The following is a 25,801-nucleotide window of genomic DNA, read 5'->3' as shown; positions in this document are numbered from 1 at the left end:
CAAGTCCTGGATTCATGTCCATCACTGTGTCTGAGGCTAGCTTCGGCTCCCACATCGACGAGAGAAACACGGCAACACCCACCGAGAACGACGGATACCTGAAACGTCCCACCATGGCAACACGAGCCTCGTCAAACGTTCTGGGACGCACATATACTGGGGAAAGCAGGCACGGCTCTGACAGCAGTTCCCTCCATCGCCGGCTACACCCTCAAACGTCGAATTCGACCCTTCGATCACATTATGACGCAAAGAAGTCGCCGCTCGCCATCTCCCAGCAGACTTCCGACTCGGCAGTCAGAGACAGGGCTTTACGAAGAGGGTATCCCCCGGTATTGACGGATCATGGGTACGACAATCACGAAGCGAGTCCAGTGTCGCCTGTCATCCTGGAGGAAACGAGGAAGAAAGAATACCGAAAGAGTAAGCCAGCCCGGCTAGATCTTACAAAACTGTTCCCCAAGCCGAAGGATGGCAGCGACGGTCATGGCGGTACACTGCTTTCGCCTGCCAAGATGGTCAACTCGCCGGCCGCTATGTCATCCACCTCTGAGTTCTTTCCTCGCCCAATGACGAGACAACCGACGCCACAAGTACAGCCTGCCAAATTACAGAAGAAGAAGAGCATGAAGTACCATGATCCTCCAGTAAAGCCTCAACCTCAACCTCAACCTCAACCGCATATGAGTCCAGTACGCAAAGTCAAGAGAGATCAGTATGATAATGCCAAGATTCACGTACGCCGTCCGCCAAAAGGCGTCCAGCACTGGTTCGATGCGCTCGATGAGGATAGTGAAGAAAGTGAGGAGGAAGTACGCGACTTAGAACCCAAACGCCACAACAGCGTCGCGACTGAGCCAGACCTTATGCCAGACCTTGTGCCTACTGCTATCGAGGCTTGGCAAGGAAGGAATGCATCTCGTTGCGATAGTCGATCGCAGAATCCCACACCAGCGTTTAAGAGGGACAGTTTTGCGCTTGAGGATATCGTCGACATTACCCATCTGACCTCACCCAGCCAGTACTCTTTGGACACATATCGCTCACATATCTCAGCAAAGACCAAGACGTCAGCTATCTCCAAGACTAATCTCCAGGACTCTAGTGTCTTGTCTTTCTCCTCGTCTGAGGATGAAGCTGACGACCGGTCACGATCTCGCAAGGGCAGCGTCCGCAAGAGCATGGATAGCGCCGACTACACAGGGGAGATCGTTATCGGTCGGGCGCAAGCTTACGAGCTTCCACCACATCGCCGTATGCAGTCGTCGGGAAAACTGAGCATACTCTCAACGTCAACAAACGCCACTATCGAAGTTATGTATGCACCAGAACCGCATTTCCCTTCGTATCATCACCCTCGTGGCAGTACCTACAGCGGTGGCAGATTGTCCAGCCACGTCAGGCAGCCCTCGATCATTCACGAAGACGACGACATCCGTCCAAAGACCGCTGTTACCCAGCCAATTTCACCAACGGCACACAGTGTCGTGAGCACGCGCACGTCAGCCAGCGCACCACAGGCTCAGTCCGAAGGGTCACGCAAATTTATGCAAGTCACGCCAGAAGAGGAGGCTTTGTTGGAGCTGATGAGGAAGAAACGTGCCGCTATGAACAAACAGATCGAATCATCGCAGTCATCTACACCGGAACAAGATCGGCATCAACATAAGTCATCTAAACGTCCTACACCGCCGCATCGCACGTCTGCCTCTCTTGCAGAAGGTATGTCTCCCAGCTCTGCGCGAATGGTTGAGTCACGGAACAAACACCGAGCACCCACGAGTGCACCTTGCTCCATTGCGCCATCACGTGGCAGATCTTCGACGACAGAGAGCCGTGCAACTACAAGTCGACTCCGTGACACCTCGGCCAGCACCACTTGGTCAGATCGAAATTACTCGCCTGTCAGTCGCGGGAGAGTGTCGCACCAATTGCTCACCCCGTCCGTGTTCTCGCCACAGGACATGTTGTCTCCCCCGTCTCCGCCGCTTGCTGGGAGCTTCGCATCGCCCACTACTACCGGCCATCCATCTCCCTTGCCCTCGCCAATGACGCCTGCTCTATACGCCGACGAGAGAGACGTCGCTGTGAAAGTTGCGAGCAGCGACACAAGCAACGAGCTTGACGAGCTAGCTATGCTTGATCACGGTATCATGCGTATGCCCTCCGTGGGTGCGAAGTCTGAATCCTCCCACCGACGACGTAGGACCGCATCCAGCGACGCCGAGATAACCTTCCCGGTGCCGCCCACATCCACCGGCTTCCGCGACCTGACTCCAGTCTCAGAGGCCTCGTCCCGTGCTCCCAGTATCGTCGAACCCGCACTACCAAAGATGCCGAAGAAGAACGCGCGACACATCAGCGAACTCGCGCTCGCGAGCATAGAAACACGGAGTCGGCAGAGCAGCATTCGTTCTACTGAATCCCGTACGTCGGTTTACTCGCAGTCATCTAGCTACTACAAGCCTACCAGCAAGGGGAGGGCACGTCATTTGAGCCCAGACGCCAATGTTACGAGTAGTCCCAGGATGACGAGTAATGATCGGGATAGGGACAGCGTCAGTGACGACGTTTTGGCTGCCTGGGGCAGTCTGGGAGGGACGTACTAGACTCGCATATTTTTCTTTTCTTCTCATTTCACCATACTTTCACATTTGGTCACGAACTTCTCTTTCTGGCGGTTACATCATTCCCATTTCAGCGGTATGATACCCCTCCGCTTCTCACCCGCCGCTTACAGTTCGGTCGGCCTATTTACCTTAACTTGTAAACCTAAAGTCGATATCTGTTGTACGATTTCCTTTGTCGCTTTTTATCACTGCATCGCCTTCTCAGGGTTTCCAGCATCAGATGCATGGATTTCATTACCACTATTACCATTATTGTATGAGGACGGGGTTTGGTGATGAGGTTGGGTCATCATAGATACTTTCACGACTCGTAAACCGAGTCTTCAACCTAGAGTTGAGTCGCGCATGCAATTGCGACCGACAATATAATTTCATGACTTTTCCAACGCAACTCATGTTCCATGCCATCTTCCATGCCATGTTTTTTGTCATGTTCCCCCACACCCATGATGCATGCACCCCTTTTTTTCTTCTCAAACGACTTTCTTTTTTTAGGGAAACACCAGCATGTCATTGTAGGGCCGTGCACCCGGCCCTATCTCGCTTCTCGCACGCCCCGTGCGACCCCAACGAGAATGCGAAGGAGAATGAAAGTGGCGGACGCAATGCAAGCATCAAGGAAGAATGCAGGATGCAGCCAGCCGTTCAACATTCCGCGTTCCCGAGACGTTGGGAAAAAGCGAAAAGAGGGCTGTTATGCTTTTTTGATTGAGTCGGGTACCTCGTCCACGCATGTTGGCGGTGTGCTGTGTGACATTGGTCGGGCATTTTCGAGCGTTTGCTTTTTTCGATCATATCCACCGCGTTTGTGGAGAGCGGTTGTCGTGGTGGTGTGAGGAGGTCTGCTTTGGGAAGAAGGAGTGAGGGGAAGTGTGGGGAGCCACTGATGGGGTTACTTGTTTGGGACGTTGAGGTGGGCTTGTTTGTTACTTTTGTCAACTGCGAGGGTTGTTCTTTGCGGGATCGTGTGAGTTCGCTGAGTTGGAGAGAGTGTTAAGTATGCGAGTTATTGTGGTCGTACTCACGAATACTATGGCGTCTTCTTATGACGTACACGTCGTTGAGGCTCAGTAAGTTGTCCGATGGATGGCTACGTGGTCTTCCGTCTCTGACTTCTTCGACACGTCTCTAGTCCTCGAATTGTTGTGGTTGAGAGTATCAACGTAGTTGCTCATGAAGCGAACAAACATTACTACTATACAGACTGACGATCGAAAGTCTTATACACGAACAAGGAAACACTTATTTATCAAGCACCTTGTTAAGTTTTCTTGATACTGTAGGTGACATGCCTCTCATAAACGACGCAATCCAGCCCAACATCGAGATACTTTCCTGCTGTTAGCAGTAAACCCCTGCACTTCCACACTACCCACCACCAGCGCCTCACACCCCCATCTACTGACCCTGAATCTGCACCGCAACACCCCCCTGAGGAATATACGCAGCCCCAGACACCGTATTATCACCTCTCGTACACCGATCCATGATAACGCCAGCCGACCTTGCGATATCGTTACTAAACCCACGCGTTAGCACTCCATACAAACCATACTAATAACAACCAAGAATAGATGGAAAATTCACTCACCAGTTCACACTCTTAGGAGCATCATCCCGTCCCCTTACACTAACTACATCCGCACTACCCAATCTACACTGCACCCGTGCGGTAAACCCATCAACGTTACACTCCTGGCCCGCATTGCCCCTGCTCGCTAGATCATTGATACAAGCCACGGCGTCGGGCACAGAAGGGGGTCGTTGGGAGAGTTGTTGGCAGTTGCCGAAAGCTTGGCGCTTGTCCAGGTTCGCATCGTCAGTGGAGAGGTCGGGGTTGGGATTGGGGTTTGCGGTATTGAAGGCGGCAATCGCTTCCTCGGGGCTCATGGCATGTGCTGGTTCGGCGATTAGGCTGTCGACCCAGGAGGTCCAGGTGAATTTTGAGCGGGGGAATTTGAGGGCGGTGCTGCTGCCGAGAGTGGCGAGGGTGAGGGTTGTGAGGAGGGTTGAGAGCTTCATTCTGGTGAGGGTTGGATGGGCGCGGGATAAAGGTAGTTAAATGTGATGGAATGGCCGTTGGTGGAATGTAGGCATGTGCAAGCGACGTCCTTCAACCCATTTATACTCATTTCACCTCCCACATCGCCATAGCAATCTGTTTAAACCCTCCTCTCAGGCCTCCAAGGCAACCATATCGTGAAGCTTCCACTCGCACACCGGTGACATTCGGTGTCAGCCCGGGGACCCCTCTGAGTTAATCGGCGAGCATGAGGATAGAGCAGCGATATACTTGCTCATACTAAAGACACCAGACAACCAATGACAAAGGGAACCTGATCGCCGAACACGTAACACAGCCACTGTACCGGTTCTTCAGGCCGCCCATGTGGTAGGATACTCGGAGAATTGAGCGCTGACACTTCGTACTCTCTCGCCATGATGGTACGCTCAAGGCCACCCGTATACAGGGGAGTATGGACCGCAAGTGGAGATGCATGTGTTTTGATTCTGCGATAAGGCCGCACTTCGGAAGACGGCACTGGTGTCGCATGGGAGCCTCATAGGTGTTGGAGGTGAACTAGGGAAGTTGCACAGGTTTGCTACTGGAAGTCAGCCCTGCGACAGTTCGATCGATCTTTGACCTGAATGACGTTGTCTTACGGCAGGTGCGTGAGGGTTTGTGAAAGGGTAGACCATGATGTGATGCGGTCCGAATGTACGGCGGCTTTGAGCAATGTGGGGGCGCTAGTAACGTCTATTTTGTAAGGCACCCTACATCTTCTTCTCTGGGCGCTGGGCAGTGGTCGAACATGTATAGAAGAAAACGCTTTAGATGAATAAATGCGGGGTTTGTCCACCTCAATTTTTGTTCCGCTCACTCCATGGACAGCCCGTCACAACGGAACAAGAAAGACCAGATTTGTCTGCGATATGATGCTAACATCATTTCAATTGATAAGCACAGCGTATACATTACTTTATATGCAGATATGCTTTCCACTATAGCAGCAGCGATGCAACGCCAATATGTGTTGCAATGCAAGTCCCAAACTCCGCGTGTAATGCGTGAATGATAACGGATCCAGAAGAGTACAAAGTGGGTATATAGAAATACAAAGTGTAAGAAAGAGAAGTGAAGTTTAAACGTAACATGGCGATGCAATCAAGCGACTCGGCGTTATTGTGGCGTAGTCATAGTGCGGGAGAGTTGAGAACGTTGTGGCATAGCGTCTTTGCGTAGCTGCCGAACAACGGCTTCGAGCTTTCGTCGTTCTTCTTGTTCCGCCTGTGAATTGTTAGTGATGTGCGAAACAGTCGTGCATGAATATGACTTACCCTCAGCGCCTTCAACCCCTCAGCCGTCCGGTCCCTCATCATCTTCCTAAAGTCTTCTCTCAACATGCGAATACTAGTCGCGCCCATGTCGAGCTGTGCAGCAGCGCCATTTGGCATGCCAGGTCCAGGACTCCTAACCCCGAGCCACTTGACTTTCTCGTCACTGAGCTCGCGCTCAAGAGCCTCCTTTTCGTCGCGCAGCTTGTCGATCTGCGCTTCAAGGACTTCGCGGTCCTTTTCGTTTTGGATGGCGTCACGAGTGAGGGCTTCGTACTCGGCAGCCATGCCGGACAGCTCGGCTTTGAGGTTGCGCTCGGATTGCCGGGCTTCGGCTTCGGATTGTGAGGCAACGTCTTGCACTTTGCGGAGCGCCTCTAGTTCGCCAAGGAGCGCCTGGTTTTGCTCGGTGAGCTCGTCGAGTTCTCGCTTGATGGCCGGGTTGGCGGCGGAGTCGGCGGCACGTTGCGCGCGCGTACCGTAAGCGCCATCAAGCTCTGCCTTAGCGAAAGTGAGTTCGGTTGTGAGACGGACGATCTCGCCTTCAAGGTTGCGGAACTCTTCCTCCTTAGCATTGAGGGAGTTGGTTGCGTCCAAAGAGCGAGCCTCGGCAGCTTGCTTCTCGGCAGTTACGGCTTCGAGAGCAGCTGTAGTCTCTGTGATCTTCTCCATAGAGTTGGCAAGTTGAGCCTGGATCGTTGCCGCCTCGGTACGAGCTTCGTCCTGAGCATCCCGCAACTTGGTCTCTAGCATGAGAGCCCGTTCCTGCGCGTCCCGAACCTGGGCTTCGTAGCCAGCAGTGCGTTGCTCAGCCTCTTGTGATGAGACGTTGTATGCGGTGTTGCGCTCCTGGTGATCCTTTAGCTCTTCCTCGAACGTGGCCGCACGCTTTTCGGCCTCTTGCATTTTGCTCTGGAAGTTTACAGCTTGCTCTTGCACGTCCTTGAGCTGATTCTCGTACGCGACAGCGCGTTGCTTGGCCTGGTTCAGTTCAGTCTCAAATGCCATCACTCGCTCTTGTACGTTGATCAGCTGAGCCTCCAGACCAGCGTTCCGCTCCTGCGTCTCGCGCAAGATCTGTGTGTCAGTCGAGACCTTTTGCTCATCGAATTGCTGTAGCTGTTCCATTGCACGCTCGAGCTCACCCTCCATAGACTTCTTCTCAGATCTCGCGCTGAGCAAATTGGTGTTGAGTCGCTCAAATTCTGCCTCTTTCTGTGCGTCCGACTTGCTGTTCAGTTCACGTTGCTGCTTGATCTGGCGCATCAGGACTGATTGCTTGTCTTTGAGACTAGTCGCTCGCCTGAACAGTAATTGCACCTTTGAAGAGAAGGCAGGAAGAGAGTAGCTCTCGTTGACGTAGTCTTCGTCTGGCGAAACTTGTTCATTGGCATCGGGATCTTCGGCAAGCAACTGGCGTCGTTCACGTTTGCGTTCGCGTGCTTCTTCCTCGCCAGTGAGGATAGTCTGCCAGAGGCCCATGATTGTAGTCTCGTACTTCTCAGCCTTCTCAGCGCTCTCGGACTCATCGACCGCAGGACCCTTGGAACGAAGCTCATTGATTTGCTCATTCATTGCGTACTGGATCTGCTCGAGGTTGTAGAAGGAGTCTTCCATGTAGTTAAGCTGTTCGGTGGCGCCACCGCCAGTGATGGCGGGTGGCGGTGGGATCTTGTCGGACTGTTCGTTTTCGGATCGAGATATTACCGCATACAGTTGGTTGTTCATGCCCTCCAGACGGCCCTCGACTTCGCTCAGAGTATGCCTTGAATTGTTGCGGATGTTGGACTGTTCGGCGGCGATGCTGCGGAGGCCCTGATCGAGGAAATCGAGCTGGCGATCTAGGGTTGACGCGTCGGGCGTTCCTTCAAGCGCCAACGGTGGCAGTGAATAGTCTTCGTCACGCTCGGGGTTCGCCTCGATGATGAGTGATCTCAGACGCTCGTTGATCTCCTGGAGTCGCGTGGCAGTCGCATTCAAGGCTTGGTCGTGACGCTCTGTGGAGGCTGTGAGATGCTTGCCGGTTTGCAGCACGTTCATGAGGTTGTCGAGATTTTCCGGCGTCCTGTAGAAGCTGCGCTCGTCGAAAGCGCCGTTGAGTCTGCCGTCTTCGTAGGTGTTCAGGCTTGCGGGGCTGTCTGGTCTGCGGAAGCGGTCTTCTGACAGTTCAGAGTCGTCTTGACGCTGCTTCGGTCCCTTGTGCGTAAGCTGCAGTACAGCCGCAGTGTGCATCAGGAGTTGCATATCGATCATGCGCATGCGAGACTCTATCTCGAGGCACTCCCGAATGAACTCCTCGACCTTCTTGTTGCTTGACTCCAGCCCTTCCTCTGTCTTGGGGTCGTAGTCCTGCGCGGGATTGCTGCCTTTGCTGCTCTTGCTGCTCTGTCCGCGCTTGTGTCCGTTTGCCTTCTTCGAGGCCAGCCGTCCGAGGGAGCGCGTCGCATCGCGGATCTTCGTCTCCGACTCCAGCTTCCGCCTGACCGTGCCCAGCCGAGTGTCCAGGCTCTTCTGCTCCTGCTTGAGCGCCTCCACCTCCTCGACTGAGAGTATATCGAAATACTGGCTGTCTCCGATTGCCGTCTCAACAAGCAGATGCATAGCCACGGGGTCGGTATTCAGCGCGTCGGAGTTTCGCTTGCCCGAGTTTCGCGGTGTGTAGACGCCATTCTCGCGGATGGTCTCCCTGCGGCCGTCTACGAAGACCTCTGGGGGCGGTATGAAGGCGCTGGCACCGAAGCGCGGGGAGATCTGGTAGGCCATGGGGAAGAAGCTGGGCGAGGCGGTGCCATTGATGCCGGACGGGTAGTTGGACGTGGGCGAGGGAAAGTCATAGAGGGCGCGGGGACTGAGCGTGTCCCCGACGTAGGGGTACTGGGTGCGCAGGCCATTGGCGGTCATGTTTCTGAATCTGAGCGAGCGACGCGGCGACTCGGGGCGTTGGGGGGTGATAAAGGACCGGATGGAGAAGGCGACGGGAGCGCCCAACAGTAATACTCGCGCAGCCAGCGGGGGTGGTGGGCGCGCTCACGGCGAGCAGCTCAACATGGTTGCAATTGGAGAGTTGGCTCAGGAGACGCTACTCTAGCAGTCTGCTCCTAGCACTCGACTGCGCCCGTCAAGGGGTGAATGAGCCACTAGCCGGCGGGAGTTCACGCGTTCATGCGCGCTTGGCAGGCACCGCCCATCCAGACATTCCCCACCATCCCGCGTTCTCGTCCCGTATTCGCTGCGCAGTCCTGACGACACCATATCTGGCGTCTCGTAGCGTGCCCCGCGCGAAATATTTCTCTGCAGTGACTCTAGTGCTGGTGCATCTCGTGCTGAAAGTGCCTCTCCCATCTGATTGCGTCTCAGTTCGCCGCATGCCAAATTCGGATCTGCACTCCGCTATCGATAACGTCCGTGTCAGTCAACAACATGAGCGCACGCGCAACCTACACTAGAGACCAGATAACAAAGTACTTCGACCGCCTGGGGTTGCCGGACCAAAAGAGAAAGTACGATGTAGCCGGCCTGGACCCGGAGAGCGCACTAGAGTACCTCGCACTGCTCCAGAAGCTGCAGCTAGCAGCCGTGCCCTTTGAGAACATCACCCTGCATTATTCGGCCCATCATTCCATCTCTATCCATCCGGAGGAATTATTCAAGAAGATCATTGACGATGACAATGGACGCGGTGGGTATTGCATGGAGAACAACAGACTATTTGGCACGCTGTTGAATTCGCTGGGGTTCACCCTGTATTCAGGCGGCTGCAAAGTTTGGGCTGCTGACAGCTGGACGGGCTGGTCGCATATGGTGAACTTTGTCACTATCGGTAACACCAAATACCATGTCGATGTTGGCTTCGGGGCTGACGGGCCCGTTGTCCCAATGCCTCTCGACCGCTCGGGCACAGTCCAAAAGCACATCCAGCCTGCATCGGCCCGTCTCCAATGGCGCAACATTGCAGGCAACACTGACCCCGACCAGCGCTTCTGGGTTTACGAATACCGGAGGAATGACGAGAGCGACTGGGAAACCAAATACTCATACAGTGAGCTGGAATTCCAACCTCAAGACTACGCAGTCATGAGCTACTACACTTCCACCAGCAAGCATACTTTCTTCACGCAGATGGTGGTGGCAGATAAGAAGATTCTAGGTGATGATGGGGAGCTGGAAGGGAAGATGAGTCTGGCGGCTGCTTCGTTGAAGTGGAATATCAAAGGCCAGAAAACCAAAGAAATCGAGTTCAAGAGTGAGGGAGAGAGGTTGGAGGCGCTTGAGAAGTACTTTGGGATGAAGTTCAGAGACGTGGAGCGAGAAGGCATTGCCGGACTGCCATCAGAGATCAAGTAGACACCAGTACTGAACATTGAGAATTGTTGATTGCTCGCACGCCTACTATTGCTGTGCATGCCGTAGACCCTCCCAGCGCGATGTAGTTACTATTGGGTATGTTGTATGCTGTGTCGGAGTATCTCGCATCGTCTAGAGGAATCGCTTCTCGCACTGCCCGTGGTTAGCATCTTCCAACAGCCCAGCACCTCCATACGCACCCTCCATGGGTTGTTGAGCTCGAAGCCTTCCGGAGCAATCGGCTTGTCTGTCTGTCCGCGCATGAATCCTGTCAGCCGGCGGTCGCGCTCCATCACTGGGTCTCGTAAGTATGTCGCATGAGGTCATCGTAAAACTGTCGTACTTTGCTGCACACATGTTAGCTTACTCCTGGTGCGCGTATGTCTCTCGCAACCTACCCTGTCCCATTGGTCGATACCCCTTCTGGTCTTCTTTCCTCCGTTCTGGATCTCCTTGAGCTTTCCGACAGACACGGCGCTGAATGCGAAGAACTGGCCCCCGTGTTAGCAACCTTTCACTCCCAGGCGCGCCAATTACTCACGCCCGTCATAATGGCATAGGGCAGCAGAGCCTCGAATGGGACACCCATGATTGCGGTAGTGTGTTCAGGCGCGGTGGTGTTGCGGGGTGGGCTATCAGTGCGGACTGGCTGGAGGTGCCGTCGGCGTGAAGTGAGGTGCGGCGGCCGTGCGTCAACTGCTCCTTGGCGGCGACCCCGACTACCACCAAGGGTGTCATTTCGGACGACGACAGCGCATCGCCCATACCATTTCCTGCCGAGCGACAATTATTCTCGGTGTCGCACAGACTCACCCTTTCATACGAGGCGCGAAACCCGCAACCTTCAGCCGCCAGACCCTCGAAATAATTGCCTCCGCTGCGATCGCACCTCCGCCTTCCCCACAGTCACGCCCAACGCGACTACGAGACCGCCGCATCTGCCGCTGGCGATTCACGACCTCTCAAACCGATTACACGATACACCTCAGTCGAAAACACGCGGTTATAAGTTTCACGGGTCACGACAACGCGCTAGGACACAGACACGACGCGCTCACCAACCACTGCATGAGAGAGCCTCCGCGGCTGCTACCGCTCGCGCAACCAATGTTCTAAGGCCTATACCAATTGGACTGCGACAGTGGCTTCTCTTGCCTCCAAGGTGGCCTCTGCCGTCAACTTCGCAATGGCGGAAATCATGGGCCAAGCCGCGGCCAACACCGACCCGGACGACATCGATGCGGATGGCGAATACGAGATGGACGATGTAGAGTACGCGCCAGACCCGCCTATCGAGGACATGCCTGATGCTGAAGGCCAAACTACAGACGCTGAGGGTTCAGACGTGGATGCCGAGGGCGAAGATGTCGATGCTGAGGGTGAAGATGTGGACGCCGAGGGCGAAGAGGTGGACGACGATGAGGACGAAGCTGAGCCCGTCGGTGCTGTCAAGATCGCACTACGTCGACCCAGGTCCGACGACGAGGAAGAGGACTATGACGGCGACGATGTCGCGAGAGAATCCTCCGATGCCAAGTCCAGCGACAGCGACGAGTCAAGCAACCTTGATTCCGAAGAGGAGAACCAATGGCAGGCGAGCGATGGCGGTGAAGAAGATGAAATCATCAGGTCGAACAACCCAAACGTGTGCATGTAAGTATCGGCCCAGAAGATTGAGCCTGTAAAACCATTTACTAACTGAGCAGATATTGTAATTTAGACGAGGATAACGACCCCAGCCCGGAATTCGAGGAGTACCTCTCTTGCGCCCAGTGCGGAGACAATGGTGAGTACTCAGTGGGGAGGTTCGACTTACGATGTGGTAGCTCACACGTTGTTGGTCCAGCACATCGGCAATGCGCGCGTAACGCTAATACGCTTAGTCCCGATGACGGTATGTTCCCTTGTCAGGCCCGAACCGGTCCTTACTAACAACGAATAGATGCAAAGCTTTGGCGCTGCGAAGGATGTATCAACAACTTCCCAACGGAAGCAGAAGAAGAGGCAGACGAGCCTTCGACTCGTCGGAGACGTTCGTCTGCGAACAAATTGACCAAAGAGTTGCTCCCTTCACATCGTGGGGTTGACCCCGAAGGACATTCAATCTTCAAAGAGCTAATTCTTCCCGACGAATCAGCAGATGGAATACGTTCGCTGCGCAAACGCAAGACTTCGCAGGAAGAGGAAGCGCCGATTCCGTCGAGGCAAACACGGAAGAAGCGGAGACCTTCCGAAGCATCCAACTCAGATGCGGCGCCATCAGTGCCTGCTGTCTCACCCCGGCCACCTTCAAGAAGCGTACGAAGTGCTCGTAGCGTCATGACGGATGGTCACGAGAGTGGAGGCGAGGCAGAGCACACTGGTTCAGATCGAGAGGCAGGTCGCTTACGACCAGCGCGAGCACGTCGTGGTCAGCCTAAGAGGACCGACAAACGACCACTCGCATGGATCGAAGAGGCCCAGCCTGGAAGCCTGATCATCGCTTTCCATCTCAACAACGAGAAAGTCCAGAAGATTGTCACCGCCAAGCCCAAAGTAAAGACACTCACGCGCGAGCAAGAGCGACAGGAGAGGCGGCGCGAGAGGGATAGAGAGCGTCGCGAAAGAAATCGTCGGGCTGCACAGGCTGCACGAGAATCCTCAGAGGTCTTGCATTACCCAACAATACACATTCAAAATGCCGCTCCGTTCCCAGGCTTCACCGACAGGGAGCCAGACGAGGTCAAGAGCAAGCCCTACGGTGGTGTACTTTCAGAAGCGGATGCTGATACGTCCAAAACCTACCCTTCGCCTGCCGACCGGAAGCGGTTCGACGATGCTCGTATCAAGGCTGAAGAAGAATGGAAAGTGAAGCAGGCCGCACTTTACCCGCCCGAACCACTCCGGTCGCACAAGCAAGCAACCACGGCGAGCAAGATCAAATGCGTCAATTTCGGTGGCTGGGAGATCGACACCTGGCACGCTGCGCCATATCCTGAAGAGTACAGCAAGAATCGGGTGCTTTACATATGCGAGTTCTGTCTCAAGTACATGAACTCGGATTATGTGGCATGGCGGCATAAGGTAAGCATTTCGACTTCTTTCCATGACCATATACTAACAAACACAGCTCAAATGTCCAGCGAAGCACCCTCCTGGCGACGAGATCTACCGCGACGGCAAGTACTCTTTTTTCGAGGTCGATGGCCGAAAGAATCCAGTATACTGCCAGAATCTCTGTTTGCTCGCCAAGCTGTTCCTCGGTTCCAAGACGCTATACTACGATGTCGAGCCCTTCTTGTTCTACGTCATGACAGAAAATGACAACTTCGGGTGTCACTTCGTCGGCTACTTTTCGAAAGAGAAGCGTCCCAGCTCGCTCAACAATGTTTCTTGTATTCTCGTACTTCCCATTCACATGCGCAAGGGCTACGGACAGTACCTGATAGAGTTCTCCTACCTCTTGACCCGCGTGGAGAGAAAAACTGGAAGCCCCGAGAAACCGCTCAGTGACATGGGTTTGGTGAGTTATCGGAAATACTGGCGGCTTGTCCTATGTGAGGAACTACTCCAGCAAAAGGCTGCGATCAGCATATCGGCCATATCGGATCGCACCGGCATGACACCTGATGACATTGTATCAGCGTTGGAAGGCTTACGAGCTCTCGTGCGCGACCCTGTCACGAAGAAGTACGCGCTTCGCCTTGATTTGAACTACTTCAAGTCATACATTGAGAAATGCAACGCTGCAGGCAACCCAAAAATAAACCCAGAATGTCTGATATGGACACCGTACGTCATGGGCCGTCTGGGCCAGTACGAAGATGGACCCGCCCTGCAGACAGTACAACAGCGCGACGAAATCGAAGAAGAAGACAAGCCTGCACCCGAGGAAGGAGTCCAGATGGCCGCAGCAAAAGCCAACGGTACACGTGAGGAAGCAGACGGCCCCCACCCCGCCGAAGACTCTGTCAACGGCGGCTCACCAGCTCCCGGCACACCCCTCGCAAACGGCTCCACCGTCGCACTCGCCGGCTCCCACATGGACGAACCCGCAATCCCGCCCTCCCGCTACGAAATCTTCCCTCCCATCCCGGGCCAACCTGCACAGCGCCGCCGCCCAGGGCGCCCCTTCGGCACCCGCCGACGTACCAGCACCCCCAATCGCGTCCGCAACACATCCCTCTCCATCCACACCGCCCCCGTATCGAAAATGCAACTCTCGCCCAGCCGCGGCGCAAAAGCCCTTATGTCGCCCTCCGCCAACGGCGCCCTCACGCCCGGTACCATTTCGCTCCGCCGCACACGCAGCCGCCTCGGCGAAAGTGTTACAAACGGGGACGACGTTTCAGACGGAGGCGCTGTTAAAGCCGTCGTTGTTAACGGGAGAAGGAGTACACGGAGCTCTGCTAGCTCAAGGGGTAGCATTGACTTCAAGGGTAAAGGCAAAGCGCTGCCCATTGAAGAGGAACAAGAACAAGAACAGGAGCATGATGAGGATATCGACGCCGATGGCGATTATGATGAGGAAGAGGGGGATATGGATGTTGATGCCGAGGGCGAGGAGGACGATGATATCATCATGCAGGATGCATGAGTGTTGCTTAACACCCTTTTCACTTCTCCCGCTCACGTCTTGTAATAATATTTAGTGTTTGGTGGTCGGTGTTGATCTGACACCTAACTACCTTTTTTCTCGTTCCCCTTTCTATTTATGTTTCAGCGCGGAGAACTAGGGCTTCGATTCTTTGTAGTGTTATGGTTGTAAGCTAGTTGGGGCTATTGGTGTATATGCATTACGGAGATACCTTGGGATGGGATGGGATGGGATTGCGAAGCGGGGGCGTTAGTCAATGTATTTGCACATATCTCCTGAGTTGAGCTTGGTGTGTGGTTTTTTTCCGAGAAGAGAGTGTGAGGATGCCTTTCTCGGGCCCTCTTCTCGAAAGAAAAAAACACATGTTGAGTTTCAATTTAGGGTGTGTGTTCATCTATGAACTACTCTCGGTGATGCCTGTCGGTCTGAAGTTTCTGAGGCTGTGCCACTCTTTCGTTGTTGTTGCTGGTGATATCTCCGGCGAATGACGAGTATCAATGACGCTGTCTTAGTTCTCTTTCTTCTAAACCTCAATCACAATCCTCATTTATGCTCCATCTTCCACTGTTCTCTTACCTCAACGCACTCGATCCAGCTGACACCCCCGGGGCGCTCGAGCTAGGTAGCAATACAAATCCCAAGAGTGCTGCTGTGTCCACATTCCGCGCACATGCTCGGCTAGACACTCCTGCAGGTTATGGAAGCGATGTCATCATGGACACACAGAAAACAACACGGTGGATATGCAAGTAGATGTAGTTGCCTGATATTGATCGAATCATCGTTCTTTGAAGTGGAGTAACATGCTGTAGATGTCAAGACTACTGAATAATAAGCCTGTGATTGTTCGGATATTGTTAATGCAGATACCCGCGCGCATAGTTACAGTCTACTTTGATGAACGAATATAGCATATCAACATCACATATCCACTTCTACTCCAGGTCCAATTGTCTCTTTCTGGACACTGTTGTTATACTGGCATATGAATTCATCTTGAAGAACACATTGGTCCCTCAATAGGTGAGTCAGTAGACCCCCGTATCTGAGACTGAACCTGCTGATGTAGCGCGCCAGTAAATCCTAAGGTATATGTCCAGCGACATCACTACTTGGGGCCTCACTGGTACACTAGTGGATGCGCATGCGACGAAGAATGGCAGAGATGGGACGACAGAAGCGTATGGTACGAAGTTCAACCTTCGGAGTTGGGGACTGGTCGGGCAATTGCAGGGTAGAACAACGATATAATGAAATCTCACGCACAACAAGGTTGCGTATCGCGAGCATGGGAGTACATCGCTCATCCATTCAAACTGAGCTTTCTCCTTTCCTCATCGCGTGGGACGTCTCATCGCCCTTCTCGACATTCAGTCCCGGACTTCCAAACTGTATCCCGTACCGAACCTCGCACCGCAGCGGACACAAATTGTTTACCGAACAGGTCGTGTTACAGTGCACAGTCCGTCACCCACCAGTCTCCATGGCATTTTCAAGTGAGTATGACCTGGGATCTTCTCCCGGCTCCATACATCGCCCCAAACCCTATGATATCACCCAGCATACATCTTCCCATCTGAACGATTAACGCCCAGTCCGATCTTCTCTGCACGCAAGGACGATCTCATACGGTCTGTGTAAGCAGAACCCGTTTTTCCGCTCGTCGTTGGTAAAAGTTGCCGAACACCGGCGTTCCCAAAGGATGAACTCCATCTTCAATGTAACTCGCCGCTTTCGCTCCTCCTTGCATCGCAGTGCAGCGCGTTGCATTGCATTCCTCTAGTGACTTGTGCAACCTGAAGCGCCGTTGGGGTGCCGATACCGCATGCCAAGGCTATGAGCACGCGATGATCGTGTACTGTGACACATTCGTTGTCAACCCCTTTGCTAGACATCCATCATCAATCTCGATTCGCGTGTTGAGACTTGAAGGAGGCTGAGAATGCTCGTGGCTGGATAGCGACGGATAGGGCTGAGAGCACTAGTCCTGATACGGTTGGACCGGGTTGCGATAAGAGTGATGTGCTGCGGGGATGTCAGAGTGGGATATCCCGATCGAAGCGGGACAGAGCCCGAGTCTAGCGCCGTCGTTCGCAAGGCGTCGTTGACATCTGCCTTTTCTTTTGCGTTCCTGCATTCTCGAAGGCGCCTCTACAATTGCTTTTGGGGGTTGTGGCACGATACAACACGATGCTCGGCCTGTCCATTTCCGCCCTGGGTATCCTTTTCCCACTTCTGCTCATCGTCCAAGTGCTGGCTAGCTATGTGCGCAATCCACTGCGAAAGGTCCCCGCTGCTCATCCGCTGGCGCATATCACTTCACTCTGGATGCATTCAGTCCGATGGCGGGGTGTCGAGAATGCGACACTGAAGGCAGCGCATGACCGCTTGGGCCCAATTGTGTGTTTGGGACCCAGCGAGATCAGCGTGAACTGCGTCAAAGGAGGGATCCGAGACGTCTATGCCGGGGGATTTGAGAAAAGCAGTGCCAAGGATGGGTACAATTGGTATGCTTTCTTTTCGAATTATGGAGGGTAAGCACTGTCAGATGACCGGCCGTGCGTTTATTGACTCATCGTAGAGTCGACAACATGTTCTCCACTGGACGCAATAAGCCGCATTCCCAGAGGAAGCGAATGCTGAGCAACATCTATAGCAAGTCTCATGTCACGGCAAGCGAGGCACTGCTCGGCCAGACGTCTGCCATTATGTACAAGCGCTTTCTGCCGTATCTGGAGACAACGTTCGCCGAGTCTGAGAAGGGTGTCCTGAACGTCTACGCACTACTCAGCGCGACCACGATGGACATTGTGACGTGCTTCATCTTCGGGCTCAAGGCAGGCTCGAACCTAATCGATGACCGAAAGCAGCTTGCGTGGTTTCTTGATTTGTACAACTCGCGTCGATCCTACAACTTCTGGCCGCAGGAGTTCCCACGATTTACTAGCTTTGTGGAGAAGTGGCTTGGCTACCGATTGACACCGAAGTGGGTCGATGAGGCGAACGGTGAGATCGAGAGGTGGACGGTGAGGATGTGCGACGATGCTAGTGCTGTCTCGAGCGCAGGCGATGCACAGATCGAGGATCGACCTGTGGTGTGGCAGCAGCTCCAAAACACCATGACAAAAGCCGCGAAGGAGGGTGGGGAGAGCGCACTACAGACTCAAATTGCGAGCGAGGTGCTGGACCATCTTGCGGCCGGGTTCGATACGTCCGGGATAACACTGGCCTACGTCGTCCACGAGGTCTCGCGACATCCGGGAATCCAGGCCCGTCTTCGCGCTGAGCTGCTTGGTCTCTCGCCGCAGCTTATCCCGTCATCAGCGCCGACACTGCCTGATGCTAAGGCTGTAGACAGCCTACCATTCCTCCATGCCGTCATATGGGAGACCCTGCGTCTTCATTCGGCCATTCCGGGCCCCCAGCCACGCTTCACGCCGCCGCAAGGCTGTCAACTTGGGCCTGAAGAGGCTTCGTACCACATTCCTAGTGGAGTAAGGGTGAGCGCAAGCGCGGGCCTATTGCACCTCAACGAGGAAGTGTTCGAGCGCGCAAACGAGTGGAGGCCAGAGCGATGGCTGGACATGGACAGGCTAGACGAGGAGAAGCGGAGGGATATGGAGAGCCGGTGGTTTTGGGCCTTTGGAAGGTCAGTACTACTTCTCGAAGCACGTTGACCGCTGACACTCACTATCATGGACAGTGGCGGACGCATGTGCGTTGGAAGTCACTTGGCGATATATCGTAAGTGCTGATCCTCCATGGTTGCTTTTGGGCGCTCCGTTCCCAAGACATGGATGCTAGACGCTGACTGAATCCAGAAATGAAGTACATCGTCGCAGCGTTGTATTCCAACTACAGCACCACGATCGTCGACGACACAGGCATCGAGCAGATGGATTCGTATACCGCGCCGCCCAAGAGTGACAAGCTCATGGTAAGACTTGCAAAGGTAGAGTAGGAACGAGGCTTGCTGAAGGCTCTTACCTCAATGATCAGGCATGTTTGGACCCTGATCTCCGACACTGACAAGGAAGGAAGCATCTGCCCCGTCGCACGTGCAACCAGTCTTAGCGGGGAATCGCCTTGACGTAAAAGCAAGCATACGGTCGGCAGCCGTACGGCGAATTAAGAGTGTGCGGCCGGTTCACGCCGCTGAGAAATTGTACCATGGTAGAGCTGTGGGAACCGCACGTAGTTGAGCCAATCAACAGTCATAAACTCATGCGCTATCGTGGGGAACGCAGCGTTAGATTCCTTCAGGAGCGTTCAACTCGTTTTTGGCGGGCTGTGAAGGCTTCGACTGTTTGGACAGGTTTCTGTCAGTGCGGTGGTATGCTTCTTGTCTCATCTGGGCAAGAGATGATGCTTGTTGATCTGCTTCTTCCATCAATACAAACGCATCAGCTTTGGCATCAGCTGCATTGCACCGGCCACCCGGCTAGACCAACGCAAGTCTTCGTAGTTCTGCCACAGTTTCGTACAGCCAATGGCGACCTGGAAGCCGCGGGCTCGCTCGACACCGGCTATGCAGCATCCCTTTGTCCAGGGATCATGTCGTTCTGCGCGACCAGTGACCTGCTGCGTACATACATCATATCTTCTTGGCTCATAGGTGGCCAAATTGCTGGTGACAGTTCAATGTACGCGGATCGCCGAATTCCGCTTGCGATGTCTCAACTCTCGGCCACAATGTATCATGAGGGACACGTGTGTATGATACAATGATTCGCGGATTGATCTGGCAGTCGGTCAAGCTGCTCGACGGTCACAAGCTTGCGTTTCTACGCAAAGCGATCCATGTGGAGTGGTATGTGGAGTGTTCGTTGTGCAAGGTGGGGGCGGTCGGGAAGAGCTGTGACCAATATGTACAGCAACAATAACGGAGTTGGAAGTGTTGTGGATCTGGACCTGGCCGCATTCGCATTCGAGGGGCACTCGACTCGAGTAGCTAGGGCAGGCGAAGTGCAGCCGTGCTACACTCTGTCAGTCAAGTGCCGTGTAACCCAAGACCGGTGTAGTGATTATCATGCGACAGTATCCTGCTCGGATGGATGATGGATTTCGGGGCCGCCGGACGGTAGTTGGCGTCGAAGCTGCATGTAAGCAGTCGTTAGTTGCTGCGGCAGAGAGGCAGCGCCATCTGGCCCTATTGGGGGGCTGATAATAATCCCATAGGTACTGCTGTGAATGCCGATCAACCCGTCTGAGATGTACGCAACCGTCATGTCTACGGTGTGTGCCGTTGATAATCTGCAATGTACACTCAAAGAATTGTTTGACAAGCTTCACAGGTAGAAAAGGTATGCCGGGATGCATATCTACTGACCGCCTCGACGCATGCTCATGTCAAATCACCAGCTGATCTTACAGATCAAGGCTGTTGTTACTGACATCTTAGCCCAGACGCACGGTGGTGTAGTTGCAGCGAGCCGTCCGATCTTTGGCACGAGAATGTACTATGGTCGTTAGTGCATTGTTTGTGAACCATGTGTGTTCATTCTTTCGATCATTGCCTTGCTGCGGCAGTTGTAAACGTGGCTATGGCGCCTAAGACTCATTGCGTCCACTGCATACGGCTCAACGGAACCAGAAGCCTAGTCGCGATGTGTCCCAAGATACCAACCGTGTTTGTGCAGTAGAGATCTTAGATCCAACAAGATGCAGGGAGAATGTCCACGAGGTCTTTGCGATAGAGGCCATGTCACCACCCCACATCCGCATGAGGGGCCCACAACCGCGAGGCACTGGAAAGGTTTCCGAGCTTGCACAATGCAAATATCCAGATTAAGACGCTTGGATGGAGGCCGGATACCAGAGCAGAAGGGCAACCCTTTTGTTTGGACTGTGCAGGCAGATTTGCGATATCCCAGAGTGCACGCCTGACTAGTATTGCAATATTGAGTGACAGTGAACCTCATGGCAGCCCGTGACGGCAGCTGATAATCTCTCGACAACGATGAACAGCCCGAGCCTCCGCCGTAGTAAGCGAAAAGTAAATTAAGCGCATACAAGGTCGATGTTGGGACAATATTTGCAACATATGCAAAGGGCCAATAGCGGGAGGCTCTCGTATCCTGCAGGAACAGCGGCATGTCGGAGGACGGAGAGAAGACGTGGTGCACGAGGGAAGGCTGCCGAGACAACGAGACGATCTGTCGTAGAGGCGCAACAAGCAAGCAGCTAGCACTCAGATCATCGTGCTTTGACGACAGCGAGTGTTACCTGGTGATGGTGACCCGGCAAGACCTCGCTAAGGACATGGCTGGCTATAGCGCTGCTGTCTGAGGTAGACTGCCGGCCACATGAGGCATCGCAGGAAGTGCGCCGGCCTCTCACTCGCTGGCAGTTTGTGGCTAAAGGGGTGTTGGACGGGGGTGCGGATGACGGTGTAACATCGTAGAATTTCTTTCATGAGGAGAACGGAGCATTCGGCGGTCTTCGCTTGGAATCGAACCACATCCCTGCAGAAATCCTCCCAGCCACCGCGCGATTTGACGGCGATCATCCTCCCCACATGCATCTTCATAGCCTCCAGACGACATCACCCGCCCTCAGCCCGACGAACGTGAATGCACAATGCGTCATTGCCCCATCGGTCTGCAGCGCCCAATGGGGACGTTTCCTGCACGGTTCGACGCCCGTTCCAGGTCCGATTGACGACAGCGAGCGTACCGGGCACTCTATCGCAGCGTGCGTGCCGTCTGCTGCAGTGATACGCGACTATGTTGTGGGTATCCTAGCCTTGACTGTCCTGTCAGTTTAGCCTTCGAGTCCTGAGGCACGTCCCGGAGCCGCCATCGTGCGCCGTCGGAAGGCGTGTGACAGCCGCCATGTGTGTGGACGTGTTCAGTACCACTGCACTCGCCTGCGAGTGGTCCCGACGGATATGTTGGGGTCCGTTCATCAGCTAACTCGAGCGCTCTGTGTCTCTGGCTACGGATCAGAGGAACCGTAGCAAACAGGCTGTCGAACGGCGTGATGCTGAGATATTGGGCGCCAATGGATCATTATATACGACCTCTCAAGTAGAGTAGTTGCAGTGGCTAAATTCCGAGCGTCTCTGTGAGTGTCTACAGACATGGGGCTCTTCCGTTGCATGCAACCGGGTCCCCCGTTCGATGCCCTTGGACAGTGCCCTACCAACCCCAAACCTGGGATTGCCGTTGAATCCAAGCCGTCTCGCTATCCTTGCTCTACTGCCGCGCAGTCTGTGCAGCCAGGCTCTGCCATCCGGCTGCATGGGTTACCCTCGCTCTGGCAGCATAGTGCGGACGGGCTATTGCTGCATTCTAGCGCCAAACGACCCTTGGGCTCTCTTCGGCTTCATTCGAAAGTGCTGTTGAGCATATAGAACAGTCGCTGCACTACGGCACAGCATCTGCGACCAGCCTGTCTTCTTGTACCTCGTCCCGCCGTGCCGTCCTTGCACGCTGACACATGCGCCAGCGGGCTGGACAAGGTCCCATTTCCATCGCAAACCCGGTATTTCGCTGAGTGCATACCGTCCTGTCGTTTTCGATTGTACCCTCGACGTCATCTGCAGAACGCATCAACCACACTGCAGCCCTCTCCGGACTCGACGAGGTGCAAGAGCAAAATCAACCAGGCCTGTGTCAACAAGCGAGAAACCTTAGCTTCCAAAGCGACCGTGCCTACAGAAGAAGAAAGAAGCCCAGGCGACGTTTGATTGGCTGCACTAGAGCTTGTTCGCATGATTCACGCCGCCGCTCGTTCATCTCTTAGCACGCTAGCTCGGAGAGACCCTACAGCACTGATCGGCCGCGCTCGGCACCAGTTGCACTCGAGACTAGACGGGAAGCGACGAATCACCGTCGAAGCCGCCACGGAAGCACGAGTGTAGAGGAGCCCCGATTGAGACGACTACCTCGAGGTACCCTTGCCAGCTCTTCTATCTTGTGTCTTACTCTTGTGCGTCTTCCTTCATGAGCACTGCGACGTCGTCGCCCTCGACGCTCTTCCTCTGACCTTCACTTCTAATTCCTTAATATTACCAGATTACCCTAGACTTACCCCCCGACACGTCATCGCTGCTTGACTGGTCGACCAGCACGACACTAATACCCTCGAAGCCGTTGGAAACGGCCCTCTTTGTTGTAATATTCGGAGCACACCAGGGCACTCTCGACCACGGTTCGGTACCAGACCTGCGTAACCTCAGTTCAATCGCAAACTCCTCTTCGACATCAAGCTGGTGCTATGCCTTGCGGAGACAGTGCGGAAAGTACAGTGTTCTACGGGTTCCACACTGCAGGTGCTGAGCGACGCAGGCGCAGTACACATTTTTCGTTGTTGCTTATATCTGCGCCTATTTCTGTTGGAAGTCACGGTCAAGGGTGGAGTCAACCTTCTCTCCGCAGGCGGGCCTTTAGTTCGGTCCCGTTGAAAGGCGAGCGCCAGATCCACTCCCGCGCGCGCCATTCTGATATCGACGCTTTCAAGAGGTGCCTCCAGTTTTAAGAAAGGCAGCGCATACCATACGAGGACACGCATTATTATCGGCTGTGCTGGACTGGAACACTGAGAGCAGGCAGCCGCGCTTTGACGGTACTTTCTCCGAAAAGGGTCCTCCACCCATGGAACGGTGATCCACTCGCATTTTCATCGCTCATTACCACTACAGTCACTGGTCACGCAGCACCTTCGGGCGGCACTGCACTCCGTAGTGACTCAAACCTTTGTTCGATTGGTCACCTTTCGCGTATTTCTCTCAAAGGTCGCTAGCCGAATTTCCAAATTCTCTTATGTTCTCAGTATTTTTCGACCGGACGACTCCATCTCACCTCCACATTCTCGGGCGTCTTTGAGACTTGATCCTTGGGTTCCTTACAACACGATTACGACCGCCGACCTCTGCTACAGAGGGCCAGACCATGAACATGAACATCCCAACCATGTATCCGCACCACCCGATGCCGCCGCAGTATAACCAGCCCTACTATCAACAGCACATGCCTGTCACACTACCAGTCGCAAGTCAAGGCCCCGAGCCTTTGAGCCCGAACAATTGCTACCTGTCCGTCCGCCAGCAGCCTAAAGAGGCACTGGTCGCGGTCAAGAGCAAGGAAAAGTTCCGGAAGCCTGTGGATCCTCCACCCATTCTCCAGCTCAACCTTCGGGATGGCGTTGACGCCTCGAACAGCTTCTTACAAAACCCGTACATCTTCCTCAGTGCATCCCTGTACAAAGCGGACAGAGATGAGCCCGTCGAGCACACTCCCAATGAATCCATGGCCGGCACACTGGTGTCGTCCCTGCATCGTCTTAAGGATGTGAATAACAAGGACGGCGGTTTCTTCGTCTTCGGCGATATTTCTGTCCGGATTCAGGGCAGCTTCAGACTGTGTTTCAGCATGTACGAGTTCCACCCTTCACGTGGGGAGGTACAGAACCTCGGCTCTGTACTTAGTGAGAAGTTCGACGTCGTACTTCCCAAAGACTTCAAGGGTCTCGAAGAGTCGACGTATCTCTCGCGAGCGTTCTCCGACCAGGGCGTTCGACTCAGGTTGCGCAAAGAAGCTAGAGGGATGATGAACAACAAGCGTTCGTTCCAGGGAGACGCAGAGCCCACCTCCCAGGCACAGATCGCACCCAGCTACGAGTTCCAGTCGTCCAAGAGAAGAAGGGAAGAATACACTCTACCCTTAAACCCAGAGCCGACCACACAGGCACCCATCGACCACTCCGCCTACGAGTACGAGCACTCCAACAAGAGGAGGAGAGAAGACTCTGGCTACATCCTGCCTACCAACTTGGGCTCTGACCCCCCACCTCTGCCAGCGTACCCAAATAGCATGAATTTGTACGCTTCCTCCACTCTCGCACAACCACCACGGATGCCATTCCACCCAGGTCATTCAGGTCATCCAGGTCATCCAGGTCACCCAGGTCACCCAGGTCAACAGGTGTACAACTCCATGAACTTTAACATGGTACCCTCGTACGTCGATCATCAAAATGTTGATCCATGGGATCAGAAGATTCAACAGGAGACAGATTATAAGGTCTAGGAAGACCGCGATCGACTTCCTCCATATCGAGATTTTGCGATCGACTTGCCCGAGGTTTGGCCCGATATCAAGATTCAACAGGAGACGGATTATAAGGTCTAGGAAGACTCCGATCGACTTCCTCCATATCGAGATTTTGCGACCGGCTTGCTCGAGTTTCGCCCCGATATCAAGATTTTGTCATGCGAGGACGAGGCGGAGGAAGAATTCCCCTGGATGAACATATGATGACTAGGTCGAGTTCACATAATACGCACACGTTGGAGAAGGCATCGCACCACGCGTCCGTCTCGTTCACTCAGTTTTCGATGGGTATTTGACTTAGCTGTCTCTACCCTTTCTACACTCTCGGTTTGCGCGTGGTTTCGGACGTCGTCGTCTCCACGCTTTTCTTTATCAGCATGGTGTTATGACGAGGGCATTATGCATTTGGGTACGGAGTCATTAATCACGACAACATGAAGTCGTCTTTCTCTTTGTTTCTTTCTTATACATCGCTACGGTACTAGGTATCACACTGTCAACGGAGAGAGTAGTAACCCTACCCTCCTTGGGATCAAAAAAACACACCGCTCACCGAACTCAAAATACAAACAATTCAAAATTACACACTGAATCCCTATGAGTGATGCGCTTGAAAATGAGACCTTCCTTTGCATCGCGTCCCCCGATGCCGTACCTGCAGCCGCAACACACACTACCAGCGCGCGCAAGCCCTGAAAGATTTGGAAGACAAAGGCGGCCACTCGGCTCGTTACCACCGTCACATGCGAAAGCGAACGTGTAGCGTAGATCTCATTGCGCACTTCCAGTCTCAGACTCGCGCTTGAACTAGTGATCGACAGCCGCGAAAACCTGCCTGGTGACATCGGGCGATGCCGTGC

The 25,801-nt window shown here is 54.0% G+C and overlaps 7 protein-coding genes across 7 annotated transcripts; 5 read left to right on the top strand and 2 right to left on the bottom strand.

The window, feature by feature from the left end:
• Positions 1-345: 345 nt before the first annotated feature.
• On the top strand, positions 346-2,609 carry J4E84_006524 (uncharacterized protein; the record flags this gene model as incomplete). The annotated part of the gene is made up of 2 exons (XM_049389113.1): positions 346-349; positions 376-2,609. 2 exons carry the CDS (start codon positions 346-348, stop codon positions 2,607-2,609), a joined length of 2,238 nt encoding a protein of 745 aa, XP_049243387.1.
• Positions 2,610-4,217: 1,608 nt separating this feature from the next.
• On the bottom strand, positions 4,218-4,652 carry J4E84_006523 (uncharacterized protein; the record flags this gene model as incomplete). The annotated part of the gene is made up of 1 exon (XM_049389112.1): positions 4,218-4,652. One exon carries the CDS (start codon positions 4,650-4,652, stop codon positions 4,218-4,220), a length of 435 nt encoding a protein of 144 aa, XP_049243386.1.
• A 1,159-nt stretch (positions 4,653-5,811) lies between these two features.
• On the bottom strand, positions 5,812-8,867 carry J4E84_006522 (uncharacterized protein; the record flags this gene model as incomplete). The annotated part of the gene is made up of 2 exons (XM_049389111.1): positions 5,812-5,919; positions 5,970-8,867. 2 exons carry the CDS (start codon positions 8,865-8,867, stop codon positions 5,812-5,814), a joined length of 3,006 nt encoding a protein of 1,001 aa, XP_049243385.1.
• Positions 8,868-9,386: 519 nt separating this feature from the next.
• On the top strand, positions 9,387-10,310 carry J4E84_006521 (uncharacterized protein; the record flags this gene model as incomplete). Its single annotated transcript, XM_049389110.1, has 1 exon — positions 9,387-10,310. One exon carries the CDS (start codon positions 9,387-9,389, stop codon positions 10,308-10,310), a length of 924 nt encoding a protein of 307 aa, XP_049243384.1.
• A 1,186-nt stretch (positions 10,311-11,496) lies between these two features.
• J4E84_006520 (uncharacterized protein) lies at positions 11,497-14,886 on the top strand (the record flags this gene model as incomplete). Its single annotated transcript, XM_049389109.1, has 4 exons — positions 11,497-11,963; positions 12,194-12,204; positions 12,253-13,373; positions 13,420-14,886. 4 exons carry the CDS (start codon positions 11,497-11,499, stop codon positions 14,884-14,886), a joined length of 3,066 nt encoding a protein of 1,021 aa, XP_049243383.1.
• A 2,527-nt stretch (positions 14,887-17,413) lies between these two features.
• On the top strand, positions 17,414-18,563 carry J4E84_006519 (uncharacterized protein; the record flags this gene model as incomplete). The annotated part of the gene is made up of 2 exons (XM_049389108.1): positions 17,414-17,420; positions 17,470-18,563. 2 exons carry the CDS (start codon positions 17,414-17,416, stop codon positions 18,561-18,563), a joined length of 1,101 nt encoding a protein of 366 aa, XP_049243382.1.
• A 5,256-nt stretch (positions 18,564-23,819) lies between these two features.
• On the top strand, positions 23,820-24,917 carry J4E84_006518 (uncharacterized protein; the record flags this gene model as incomplete). The annotated part of the gene is made up of 1 exon (XM_049389107.1): positions 23,820-24,917. One exon carries the CDS (start codon positions 23,820-23,822, stop codon positions 24,915-24,917), a length of 1,098 nt encoding a protein of 365 aa, XP_049243381.1.
• Between the last annotated feature and the right edge of the window lie 884 nt (positions 24,918-25,801).

The sequence above is a fragment of the Alternaria hordeiaustralica genome (assembly GCF_023758085.1).
Source record: "Alternaria hordeiaustralica strain BMP 2776 chromosome Unknown scaffold_12, whole genome shotgun sequence".
Taxonomy (NCBI): Eukaryota; Fungi; Ascomycota; class Dothideomycetes; order Pleosporales; family Pleosporaceae; genus Alternaria; species Alternaria hordeiaustralica.
This window is presented reverse-complemented; position numbering and strand designations above follow the sequence as displayed.